This window comes from Salvia hispanica, chromosome 3 (genome assembly GCF_023119035.1).
Source record: "Salvia hispanica cultivar TCC Black 2014 chromosome 3, UniMelb_Shisp_WGS_1.0, whole genome shotgun sequence".
Classification (NCBI taxonomy): domain Eukaryota; kingdom Viridiplantae; phylum Streptophyta; class Magnoliopsida; order Lamiales; family Lamiaceae; genus Salvia; species Salvia hispanica.
Window position 1 is genome coordinate 40,727,177 of NC_062967.1, and position 13,197 is coordinate 40,740,373.

At 37.4% G+C, this 13,197-nt stretch overlaps 3 protein-coding genes across 3 annotated transcripts; 2 read left to right on the forward strand and 1 right to left on the reverse strand.

Moving 5' to 3' along the window:
• The first annotated feature begins 1,250 nt into the window (after positions 1-1,250).
• LOC125214592 (pentatricopeptide repeat-containing protein At3g54980, mitochondrial-like) lies at positions 1,251-4,538 on the forward strand. Its single transcript, XM_048115682.1, has 2 exons — positions 1,251-4,012; positions 4,403-4,538. The coding sequence occupies exon 1, from the start codon at positions 1,398-1,400 to the stop codon at positions 3,906-3,908; it is 2,511 nt and encodes an 836-aa protein (XP_047971639.1). The 5' UTR covers positions 1,251-1,397; the 3' UTR covers positions 3,909-4,012; positions 4,403-4,538.
• On the forward strand, positions 4,428-6,389 carry LOC125214595 (premnaspirodiene oxygenase-like). The gene is made up of 2 exons (XM_048115684.1): positions 4,428-5,513; positions 5,597-6,389. Exons 1-2 carry the CDS (start codon positions 4,599-4,601, stop codon positions 6,215-6,217), a joined length of 1,536 nt encoding a protein of 511 aa, XP_047971641.1. The 5' UTR covers positions 4,428-4,598; the 3' UTR covers positions 6,218-6,389.
• A 738-nt stretch (positions 6,390-7,127) lies between these two features.
• On the reverse strand, positions 7,128-9,817 carry LOC125214593 (vetispiradiene synthase 2-like). Its single transcript, XM_048115683.1, has 7 exons — positions 9,689-9,817; positions 9,327-9,588; positions 8,875-9,238; positions 8,576-8,794; positions 8,087-8,225; positions 7,755-8,000; positions 7,128-7,575 (listed from the first exon to the last, which is right to left on the reverse strand). The coding sequence occupies exons 1-7, from the start codon at positions 9,815-9,817 to the stop codon at positions 7,282-7,284; spliced, it is 1,653 nt and encodes a 550-aa protein (XP_047971640.1). The 3' UTR covers positions 7,128-7,281.
• Between the last annotated feature and the right edge of the window lie 3,380 nt (positions 9,818-13,197).

Here is a 13,197-nt window from a genome sequence, read left to right on the forward strand (position 1 = left end):
GGCGGCGGATTTCGAGAGGCCGATAAGCGAAGCGATGGCGCCGTCGATCTGAGCCAGCAGGTTCCGATTTTGAGGGCTGATGTTGGTGATGGTGGCCAGGGTTTGCAGCGCCTGGCACCGGTCCTCGTCGGCGGCGCCGGAGGATTGAGCTTCTCTCATGCACTCCACAATGGTTTCTCGAACTCGGCTTGCCATCGCTAAATTTGATTCAAGTTAGGTAATGGATCTTGATTCATGGTTTAATTTGTTGTGGTTACTGGTTAGTGTAATGAGATGACAAGAGTTTCGATTAATTCGATGGTTACGAGACGACAAGTTGCATTGGATTTTCGGCCGGACAAGGACCTCGATCATGTACATGCATTCATAGTACTATTGATTTATTTTAAGAATTAATTTCGAATTCGTTATTTTTCGGATACAAATTCATCAATCTACTACTCCTGCACTCCTACTATACAAATAAATTTTTTTATATCCAATTTAACGCAATAGTCGAAAGAAATTATTAAAATAATACTATAATAGACCATTTTTAAAAAATTTGATACCCCATCCGTCCTAGATAATTTGGGACACTTTGACCCGGCAAGGATTTTAAGAAATCTAATGGAAAGTGAATTGAAAAAGTTGGTGGGATGTGAGTCCTACTTTTAAAATATTAGTTTTATAATAAAATGTTTGTAGAAATGAGTTAGTGGAATATGGGGTCCACTACAAAAAATGGTAAAAGTGAAATGGGACAAATTATATGGGATGTCCCGCAATGGAATACTGGGTCTAATTATCTGGGACGGAGGGAGTACTTATTAAAGCTTACCAAATTTTGTACTGCTGTCCCATAAAGTTTATCTCATTTTATCATTTTTCGTCCATCCGGCAAAATTTGTCCCAATTAAAATCTCTCCAAAAATTAACATTAAATACACCATTTAATCTCTTCTGGGATCCTTATTTCACTACACACCTCCATTTAATACAAAGTCAAACAATTTCTTAAAATCTGCAACGATCAAAATGAGACAAACTTTGTGAACGGAGGGTATAATTCTTACAATAATTTACCCACTTCAAATTGAATATTTTTGGTGATATTTGACCGTGGCTGCCAATTTTTTTGATAAAATAGAATTTTTGTAAATCACATAAATAATATTTATACGACGACATTTGCTTCGAGAAAATAAAATTTAATTAGTGTGCAATAAACTTTAATCGTAAGTGGGCGCGTGCATACCACTTCCATCTTCTCTGGGGATTAGGGGTTTAGCGTGAATTTACAGACAGTTTCTCCTTCACAGGGATTTGGAGCAGCAAAATTTTTCTTTTTTGGGGTTAATTCATATCAGCAGGATCTCTTTCTCTTTGGAAGTAGAATCAACAACACACATAAGCCCATGAAATTTCTAATTCGCTTTCCATCTTCACGACTGCGCCTCTCAGCGATTCCTTCAAAATCATTATCATCCTCATCTCTAACCACACCACTTCCCAACTGGGTCGAATCGAGCTCAATTTCAGAACCCCAAACCACAACCAAAATTCAAACTTTTCCAAAATTCAGCGACAAAAATGCCGTTGACGCCCTCTTGTCTCACAAGAATGACCCTCAGAGAGCTCTTGACTACGCCAACTGGGCAGGGAAACAGCGCGGCTTCCAAGCTGGGGACTCGTTTTTCCTGCTGCTTCACATTCTTGTAAGATTCCCTAATTATCACACTGCAGCTCGGAGCTTGATTCATGATTATGTATGCCGTGATTCTGCCCCTTCGTGTGTTGTGGCTGTCGATTGTTTGATTGATTGTGCAGAAAGATATGGTTTTTGGTTAAAGCCGCGGCTTTTTGATTATTTCTTGAATGGATATGTCAGAGCACAGAGATACAAGGATGCTGAAGATTGTTTCTATGCATTAGTTTCTCGTAGGATATTGCCTTGTCACATTATTTTGATTAATTTCTTGAAATGTTTGATAAGGGTGAATATGATTGACAATGCACGCAGCTTGTTTAAGGACGTAGTTTCGAAGGGTGTTAGTTATGATTGTGATACTGTATACATGATGATGTGTGCAAGTCTGAGAGATGGTAGGTTGGAAGAGGCTGAGAAGTACTTTTTGGAGGCGAAGAACAGTGGGATTAAGATCGAACCTCATGTTTATTCTAGTGCAGTTCGTGCTGCTTGTATGAAGCTGAAGAGCGATGTTGCAGTTGGCTTGTTGAGTGAGATGAAGGATAGGGGTTGGGTTCCACCGGAGGGTACGTTTACACTTGCAATTTGTACTTGTGTAAAGCAAAGGAATATGACAGGGGCGTTAAGACTGAAGGAAGAGATGATTAACAGTGGACATTCGTTGAATTTGGTGGTTGCAACTAGCTTGATCAAGGGATATTATCAGCAGGGTGATCTGAATAGCTCGTTGGCGTTGTTTGATAAGATAGTTGAAGACGGACTTGCTCCAAACAAGGTCACCTATGCGGTCACAATAGAAGGATGCTGTGTTCACGGGAATATGGAGAAGGCAAAAGAGTTATACCATCGTATGAAATCTGCAGGTATTCAACCAACTGTGTATACTGTGAATTCTATAATTAGAGGTTTTTTGCGAATTCAATTGCTAGATGAGGCGATGGGAATATTTGATGTTGCTGTGAAGGATGGCGTTGCTAATATTTTCACTTACAATGATATGCTATCCTGGTTCTGTGGAAACGGTAGATTAGATGATGCATACGAGATGTGGAATAAGATGATTGATCGGGGGGTTGAACCAACGGTTGTTTCCTACAATAATATGATTCTCGGGAACTGCAGAAAAGGGAATATGGATGTAGCACTGGGCTTACTTTCTGAAGTGTCTGTAACGAACTTAAAACCAAATGTAGTTACTTATAGTATATTGATTGATGGGCATTTTCGAAAGGGTGAAACTGAAAAGGCCATTGGACTGTTTGCCCTTATGATAAACTCGGGGATTGTTCCAACTAATGTCACGTTCCATACGGTCATCAATGGGTTATGCAAAGCTGGCCAAACCGCTGTAGCAAAAGACTTGATGGAAAAGTATGTGTCGATGGGTTTCAAGCCTGGTTGCATGACTTACAATTGCCTTATTAATGGCTTTATCAAGGAAGGTGTTATTGACTCGGCCTTAGCTGTCTATGATGAGATGTGTAGATCCGGACTAGTGCCCAATGTTGTTACCTACACCACTCTGATTGATGGATTTTGTAGAGGACAGACTCTGGATCTTGCACTAAACATGTGGAATGAGATGCGTGCCAAAAAAATTACAATGGATGTCACTGCATACAATACTCTGATCGATGCCTTTTGCAAGAGAAATGACATGAAGTGTGCATCTCAACTTTTTGATGAACTTATGGAAGCAGGTTTATCTCCAACGACTGCTGTTTACAACACCATGATTGGTGGTTTCAGAAACCTGTATGATATGGACTCAGCGCTTAACTTGTATAAAAGAATGAGGAGCGAAGGGACTCGGTGTGATTTGAAAACTTACACCACTTTGATAGATGGGCTGTTGAAAGTTGGGAATATAGAGCTTGCAACAGTTTTCTACCAGAAGATGCTTGCAAAGAACATCATGCCAGATGTCATCACGTACTCTGTTTTAATACACGGTCTTTGCAATAAAGGACAGTTGGAAAATGCTCGCAAGGTCCTTGACGAGATGCTCAGTAAGAGTATCACTCCTAATGCGCTTATTTATAATACACTTATTGGGCGAAACTTCAAGGAAGGTAATTTCCAAGAGGCTTTTCGGTTGCATGATGAAATGCTTGATAGTGGTCTCGCCACTGATGATACCACTTTCGACATTCTCCTGAATGATAAGCTTAAGAAGAATCCATCCCACCGGGAGTTCTTCTACTGTCAGGCTATGTGATGTTGCTGCAGATGTTCTCTGCGTTGTAATACAATGGAGAAAGCTGAGTAAGGCGAGAAGATCGGCTTTAATTGAAGCAAGGTTTTCATTGCCTGCATTGGGAGGTAACCAATCTCATGACTTTGATATTAATCACTTTTATATTTATTTCACGCCATCTTTTTTTGCTTAGTTAAACAATGATGTTCTTCCCTATATCTAATTATCTATAATGTTAGTATTTAATGAATATGCACATTTTCCGTCCTAACATTAATGTGTTATCTAAGTTTGTAGTAGAAGTAGGCATGCTAGCTCTGCCTAAGCCTAATCCCAAAAATTTGACTTTCAATAATTAATAATTTAGCATACAAGAACTATAACAATGCTAACAAGCTACTGAAACATAAAACATAGAAAAAATTCTGTGAAGTGTATAACTCCATGTTGCATTCTATGATCTTGATCCATAGGCCATCTTTATCTCTGAGATCTAATGTAACTAAACGTTGCAGTTATCCAACATCACTGGTTGCCTGTTGCTGCCCGTTCTCTGACTCAAACTCAAAGCAAGAGAAACAGATTCCCAAGCTAATAGGAAACAGAAGGTACACAAACTCAACAGCAGAGAATTCGAAAGCTAATCTTTCAGGACAGAGTTCACGCAACAGCAAGACTCCGCTATTTTGTCTCTCTATTGTTCGGCCTGAAATGGAAACAGCAGTTCAGTTTGCGTTCAGTTTCCTCGCTTTTCTCCTTTCGTTTGGACTCTTTTCCTGGATAATCGAGGGAAAGAAGAAAGTGAAACCTCTTAAGAGGCTGAGGTTACCACCAGGCCCACCGAAGCTGCCTGTGATTGGACACCTGCACCACATCATAGGACCACTCCCGCATCACCACCCTCTGAGGAATCTGGCGAGCAAGTACGGGCCGCTAATGCACCTCAAGTTTGGTGAAGTTACTACAGTCATCGTGTCTTCAGCCAAGGCTGCAAAGATGGTGCTCAAAGCTCATGACCCTGCGTGTGCAGATAGGCCGAAAAGCGTGGCTACACAGATAATGTGGTACAACTATAGTGACATTGTGTTTAGCCCCTACGGCGATTACTGGAAGCAGATGCGCAAGATATGCATTTTGGAGCTGCTTAGCGCGAAGAATGTGTGTTCGTTCGAGTATATCAGGAAGGATGAGGCTTCACTTCTTATTGGGTCGATTCAGTCAACTTGCGGGGCGCCATTTGACCTGACCGAGAAAATTTTCTTGTTCATGAACTCTATGACGTGCAGAGCTGCATTCGGAAATGCATCCATGGATAGAGCTGCGGCTATTAAGTTGATCAAGAAAGCGATCTGCTTGGCGGGACACTTTGACCTGGCTGATCTGTTTCCCTCGTTTAAACTATTCGGTTTCCTTACTTGGAATAAATTCGAGCTGCTTAAGCTGCGGAGGAAACTGGACAAGATTCTGGACGATGTAATTGATGAGCACGAAAGGAATCTTGCTTCGACCAAGATGGGGTACGGGGAGCTAGGTACGGAAGATTTGGTTGATGTTCTTTTGCGGTTGAAGAAAAGTGGCAAACTCGACTTACCCATAACCAACGACAGCATCAAATCTGTTATCTTCGTGAGTTTCTTTCGCCACCACCATCTCCAAAATGTTTATTCCACCTTTTAATTGCTCTAAAACGGCTATCGTAACGTTTGCAGGATATGTTTGCTGCTGGGACAGAGTCTTCGTCGTCAACAGTCGACTGGGCCATGGCTGAGCTAATGAAAAACCCACGCGCAATGGCAAAAGCACAGCACGAGATAAGGGAAGCTTTCAGAGGAAAGGAGGAGATCAAGGAGTCTGAAATCCGTACACTCAAGTATCTCAAGATGGTCATAAACGAGACGCTGAGGCTGCACCCTCCGGTTTCTCTAATCCCGAGAGCATGCAGGGAGGAGTTTGAGGTAGACGGGTGCGACATACCTCTCAACGCCAACGTGATTGTCAACATTTGGTCGATTGGGAGAGATCCAAAGTACTGGCACGATGCAGAGAGGTTCGAGCCAGAGAGGTTCGAGGAAAATCCGATTGATTACTTGGGGAGTCACTTCGAATACATCCCATTTGGATCGGGGAAGAGGATCTGCCCCGGGATGACATTTGGCATAGCCAACGTGGAGTTCATTCTAGCGCAGCTGCTCTATCACTTCGACTGGGAGCTTCCTCCGGGAATGAGCCACGATGATCTCGATATGAGTGAGGTCGACGGCATTGCTGTATCAAGAAAGAGTAGCCTTCGTTTGATTGCTCAACCGTATGATCCTGCCTTGAACGAGTAGAAGAATGGAGGGTTGATTATAGTTTGTATACCAACCTCAAAAAAAAAACTAACTTTGGTAATAGAATAATGAGTCATTGTCACTCCCTAGTCGCTCATAATCGATCTAGACATCTATAATTATGTAGTAATAAAGTACTATATAGTCCATATTATTTTTATTATTTTCTTGACGTAGATGTGCCACGATTATGATAAATCAACATCAGTACTACTTAAATGGATCAAAAAAGCTTCCATGTCGATGCAAATCAAATGCATGCCAAAAGACTTTGACTCATCCCATGAAAAACTTGCGTTTCGAATTTGACATCGATACACAATTATCGCTTTTTTTAGTAACTCATATTTTAACTTGAATTTGTTAAAATCGATTTATTAAATACAGCTAAATGTTGCATCAATTAATTGAAGGGTTATTGGCAGTGGCGGATCCGGGGGCAGGAGGGGGCCACCGCCCCTCCCGGCGATCCGCTACCATGGAACCGGACATGATTTTTCCAATGTCCCCTCCTCCGATAGCTTCCGACGTCGCCCCTCTTCCCTTCGTTAGCTTCCAAAAATTTTATTTCGCCCCTTCCATTTTAGGATCCTGGATCCGCCACTGGTTATTGGTTTTTAAATAATTACTAATTCATGGAGTATATTTTAATACCGAATATTCGGTATACTACGGTATAGGAAAACTAATATCATTACTGTATTGAAATATATCGATACTATACCGAAAATTACGGTATACCAAAAAAATTAATATTTTCAGTATGGTAGTGAGGTATTTCATTATTTTTCTCCACCCCTATTTTCAATTACCACATCAACTTCAATGCAGAGAAAATTAATTTCAAAGAAAAAATAAAAAAATATTAAATTCATAGAATTTAAATTTAAAGAGAAATTTGAAAAAAAAATAGTAGTATTGAGAGTTTATATATTTATTATAGACAAAACAACATATGCAAGTCTACTTACTGAATACACAGATGAAATGAAAACCTTAGCCATTACAAACACAATAAAAAAAAAATTGATGAATCAAATGTAGCCAGTTTCCCAGTATTAATATCAGTGCAATGAGTCGACTAGCAATGCATTAATGATGGGCTTCAACACTTTCTCAGGGTGAGTATACCCATCTTGATTATTCTTGTAAACCACATCGATCAATCGAGATAGATTCACAATCCTCTTCAAAATCTCCATCGAAACCGCTTTCTCCTTCCAAATCTCCCCATTCATATCCTTCCATGCATCCTCTCCCATCTTCTTCAACTCCTCCATCGCCTCTCCCTCACTCACCCTATTATCCTTCATGTAGCACTCGATCCCCGTCGCGCTTTGCCCTCTTTTCTTCTCAATCTAGCCAACCATTTGCCACATTAATTATTAGCAGTCCACGACAAGAGTTTTAATATAAAATTGGTAAAATAAAAGACATACAGATAGAAAACCTTACTATAAATAGATAGAATTGGTGGATGGTCGAAAAATAAAATACAGGACTATTTTTTATGGACTGAGGTTGAGTTTTTGTGTACCTCATAAGTTGCAACGTCATCAACAACTCGACATATGGTGGCGTTGGCAACTTGGATGCGCGGCTTCTTGATGAGCCAGTCGAAGGCCTCGTTGGTTGCAGAGGCCATGCCGAGGAAGGATGTGGTGGCGAGCAAGTAGTAGGTGCTTGTGATGAAGCCGTTGGCCATGTATTCACTAAATGGAGGCATGTAGCCTTCGATGAACCACTTCGCCTCTATGTTGTAGCTTCTTATAATCTCTTGCATCTGTTTCCAATACAACTTCTTCATTACTATATAATCATATAAATTTGAATTTTTTTAATATATAGGAATGATGAATTGATTCATACTGTGGCTTTTGCATAATTAACCGCGAATGATCTTCCTTGTAGCTTTAGTTCTTGCTCGTATTGATCATAGAGCTCTAAAAGAGCTTTGTAGGTTATCTTCATGTAGTCTGGTATTCTCTCTATTTCTTTCATATCCCACCTAATTATACAATTAAACACAATGAAACAAAATAAATCACAAAAAATAGTCAAATTCTGGTCCGTCCAACACTTTCCGAAATCTTAAAATTAAATCATAAAAGATGAAATTTTCATAATTATCTTATCCGCCTCATTTCTAGCAAAATATGCGATGATGTGGCAACCAGTTTTAAACACAAGGAAATATGCAATGATGCTAACTCACTTCATTCTTTAGGGTGATACATGTTTATGTAGCGGGTGACGTGTTTAAAATCGGCTGACACATCATCGCATATTTCGCCCTAAGGAGGCGTATGGGATAGTTGCGAAATTTTCACCTTTCGTGATTTAATTGTGCGTATATACCTTTGTACAGCATCCGTGAACATTTGAAGCTCATCAATGGTACCATATGAATCATATGTATCATCAATGACTGAAATCATAGCAATAGTTTTGGCCAACATAATTCTAGCTCCAGAATATTGAGGCTCAAAATACACTCCCAATGTCCAAAAATAGCACTCCACCATTCTATCTCTTGCATAAGGAAGCTTCGAAACAAGATCCAAATCTTTCCACCACCTACAATCAAACACATTATTAATAATCACAAAATCACTCTAATATTAATAAACTATATACACACATATTTATATATATACCTCGACAATTCACCAAGTTCTTGCCTATGCAACATTTGTAGCAAATTAAAATCCAATTTAGCCAGCTTCAACAAAGAATCGTTCCTCGATTCGAGCTTTTCATATAGAGATATGTAACGTCGAGCCTCCACCCTTGGCACGCCCCGTTGCAGGCACTGTACCAACGCGTGGTCGACTTGTTCCTTGAGAGGAGACCTCAGAAACGGAGCAACGGACTCGAGATGAGCCTTCGTGAACACGAGCGCCTCCTCGAGAACATCCTCGCCGTGTGTCCTCAAATCTGCAGCTTCATATAGGCTCAGCATTCCCTCATCATCAACAATTTTGAATTTTCCATCACTTCCTCTAAATTTTTCGAAAATACCTATGCGATAATAATAATTAAAAAGTTAGTTAATAACGCATGCAAAATTGTACTATTTAAATATGACCATTTTTTATTAACTAATTACCAGTGGAAATGTTGCAGCCATGTTGTCTAAGCAACCTAAAACACAGAGCTACAGTGTGCAAATTTCCACTTTCCATTATTTCCAAATATGAATTGTGAAGAATCTGAATTTGCTCTTCAATTTCCTTTTCAAAGTGATATGAAATCCCGAGACGTTCGACGTTATCGATCAGGTTCAACTTCTCCATCATGCTTGGCCCCGTTGCAACGATCATCTTCCTCACTTTCATCTTCAATTCCTCAATTTCCTCGCCGTGAAAAATCTGTCATCAAATAATTATGATTAATTAGGCAAGAAATTTGCATGCATGGTATCAACTATTTTTAATAAAGATTAAAATATAAAACAGGAAAATTTTGTACCTGATTATTTCGATGGATGGAAACGGAAGTGAAGAGGTCGCCCCATATGCTCGGGGAGAAGTTGGGCGACGGCCGGAAAACGAGCTCCGGCGGGTTAGATACGGAATTTTGAAGTGTAGCAGAGGCCATTAATCGTGGATTTGGTGTAAATAATTAATCTAGTGCAAAAGGATTAAAGAAATAAATTTATCACGTAAATTTCTTTGTAGAATGCATGCAATTAGGTGGAGGGGTTTCATCTTGTTATATAGAGGTAAGCATGAAGATAAGCTTGAAGAAATTTGAACATGTTTGTTGACTGGAATTAATTAATGTGCCTCCATTTTCCTTGATGATGCCACAAGGAAAGTCTAGTCAGTCCTAAGGAATTGCGTTGATGTTATGAAACTCAGAAATTAAATAATCTTACAACATCTCACATACTTCATATTCGAGATTTTAATTTTCACATGCAATCGTCAAAGTATTTTTGATGCAAACGTACCGTGAGAATGACTGGACTGATAGTGAAAATATGAAAACTCGGGCATCTTGAATTTGAAATACTATATTATTGTGATCAAACTAAACGCAAAACAGTAAAACTCACTATTTATACGTGGTTAGGAAATCATATGAGCTCCAGAAAATAAGACGACAAGTAGTAAATTAAATTTAATCTAGGAAAAACAAGAAAAAAATCACTATTTTTCTTTTAAATTAAATCAGGTTATTTCGACACAGTTGACGTTTTCAACGGCGTCGGCATCATCTACTGGAATTGCATTAGTTTTCTTTTTAATCACATCAATCCCCAAAATAGTGACTTATAAGGTTATGTTGGTTCAGAACTAAAAGGGTGTAATATTATGATATGTATTAATTGCGAGGGTTCGACGATGTATACTGATATTGTACGTTTTAGACAAAATCCTAAAGGTTTTGCTTTAGAGACACTCCCCAAAAAGTCTCATTCTAAATGAGTAGTGGTCGATTGTACTTTTACTCCACTCGCACATTTTCTAATTCTTCGACGTGAGATGGTTTAATTAGACCCCTGACTTGAACAAACTTTGCATAAGAATTGTTGATAATACAATTAAAAAATACTATAAATTACTATTGTTACAAAACAAATTTTGAAATATCAGGTCGAAATTGAAAATTTGATTAAATGTTATTATAATCCTTTTATTCCTTTTAATTTTATGTTATTAGTTGACATTCATTTATAGCGTGTGGATTGGGATTGGGTTGTTTCAGTAGAAAATTTCCATTACTTTTCTAAATTACGCGTGGTCATTACTATTAAGAATCTGAAATTTCTTTTTCAGAAATTTCATTTGATTCAATTCCACAAACTCTTCAAAAAGTTAGGCAATTCAATTACGATAAATTTCAAACAACGTTGTACCTAGGTGTTTTGGAATTGATTCTTATGTAGGTCAATTGTTGACTAAGACGACAATAGTTTCACCTTTATAGATTTTGAATTACATAATTTAATAATGTTAAATCCTTTCTAATTAAATTATAGCTGTGGCAAATTAATAAACTTAAATTAAGAAGGAATAATCTCTGTTCAATCTATTAATTAATTGATTAATTAATTAATTGATAATTATGACGGTCAAGCTGCACTCGAGTTTCTGAATTTGTGGTTTGTAGTTTGTACTTAGGATTATATGCAAATTCATGCACGTGTTTTAAATTTTAATAAAGAAAAATGAATGAGAACAAAGATTCAAACATCAAAGGTTCAAAGTTAGAAATAGAATACAGACTACTAAAAGTCTTAACATTTGCAGAGATTTATTCTGGTTTAGCTTGTACACGACATAACCTCTTCAACATTCAATTCCATATTTTCACTATTTTGATTCCAAAAATAAATTCTTCACAACGTTATGTTCACATGATCACAGATTCATCATTCACACATGAACAAAAATTAGATTCCATACTAATTTACTCCCATTCATTTGTATGAATAGCAAAGAGCAACATCACTTTGTTTCCGCAATTTAAGAACAAACTGCATCCTAATTCATTAGTTAATTTTTTGGAATTTACGTTGTTTACTTTGAAGAAAGTAATAGGAGTACTCTTACTAGTAAAAATATTGTTGCACCACACTATAGAATTACAAATATTTAATTACGTATATTACATAATTTTAAGACAACTGAACATGACACAATATTTTAGAATCTGGTGTTGTCTTATAGAGACTTTTAATTAATTTGGAGATATAATGCCAACATGAAATTTTATTAAATCAGATTATCATCTTTAGTTCTTTGTGTTGTGGGCCTATGGCCGACAAGCATTATTAGCGTTCCTGTGTAATTAAGATTGGGCCTCGACCCACTAGCCAAATACTAATAGGCCCAATCTTGAAACTAATTTATACAACTGCTTATTCAAAACAATCTGAATTGGAAATAAATTTGTGTCAATCTTACCATATTTGGTGTACTTCATAAAAAAAAATAAACGCTCTGTCCCGCTTTAGGAGTCCCGATTGAGCTAAACTAATAAAAAATGCCTACAAAATAAGTAAAAAAGTGATAAAAGTGGGTCTCCACCATCCACTACAACATTTATTTATTACACACTCAAACACTTTCTTAAACCACGTGTCCAATTCAACCGGAACTCCTAGCGTGAGACAGAGAGAGTAATCATTAAGTGGAATTTATAACATTTTATTTGATAAATCGAAAACTTCATATGGGTATGCATATTTGTACTAATTAGGTAACTAAATGGGATTATCAATATGAATTTTGAGATACACTTGCACTTACTGCATTCAAAACTTATCAGAAAGAAAGTAAGACCATTTTATCAACAATTATCTCATCCAACCCAATCATCCATTTTTTCAATATTTAATTAATTTCTATCTCCTTCACGTCATCTTACACATCATCAATATTCATCCAATCCAACCACACTATTTCTGATGATTTATCAATGACCACCCAACCACTCCATTATATATTTATTTTATATTATCTTTTAATAATAATATTAGTACACAAAATATTTATTACTGTGCAATAAAATTTATAAAAAAAAACACAATAAATGACAAACTAAAAATAATAATCTCATCATCAAAAGCTAGGGAAATAATCTTGAGAATGATTGAAATTTGGGGAACCGGAGAATATATTAATCTCATCATCCTCCATAGTTAGCAACAAAGGAAACTAAAAAATAATGTACTCCGTTCCATAGTAATATAGTCATTTTGTCATTTTGGTACGTTTCATAGTAATAGAGTCATTTTCCTTTTTAGCAAAAAGTCAACACATTTTTCCACGCCTACTTTACTCTCTTTTACTTTTTTCTCTCTTCATCTCTCTACCTTTTTTCTTTTTCCATTTTATTCTCCCTTTACTTAACTCACCTAACACAATTTTCTTAATCTTCGTTCCCAAAAGAAACGTCTTCATTACTATGAAATGGAGGGAGTATGAAATTGTATCAAATAAGAAGGATTATAGGAGGAGAAAAGATGA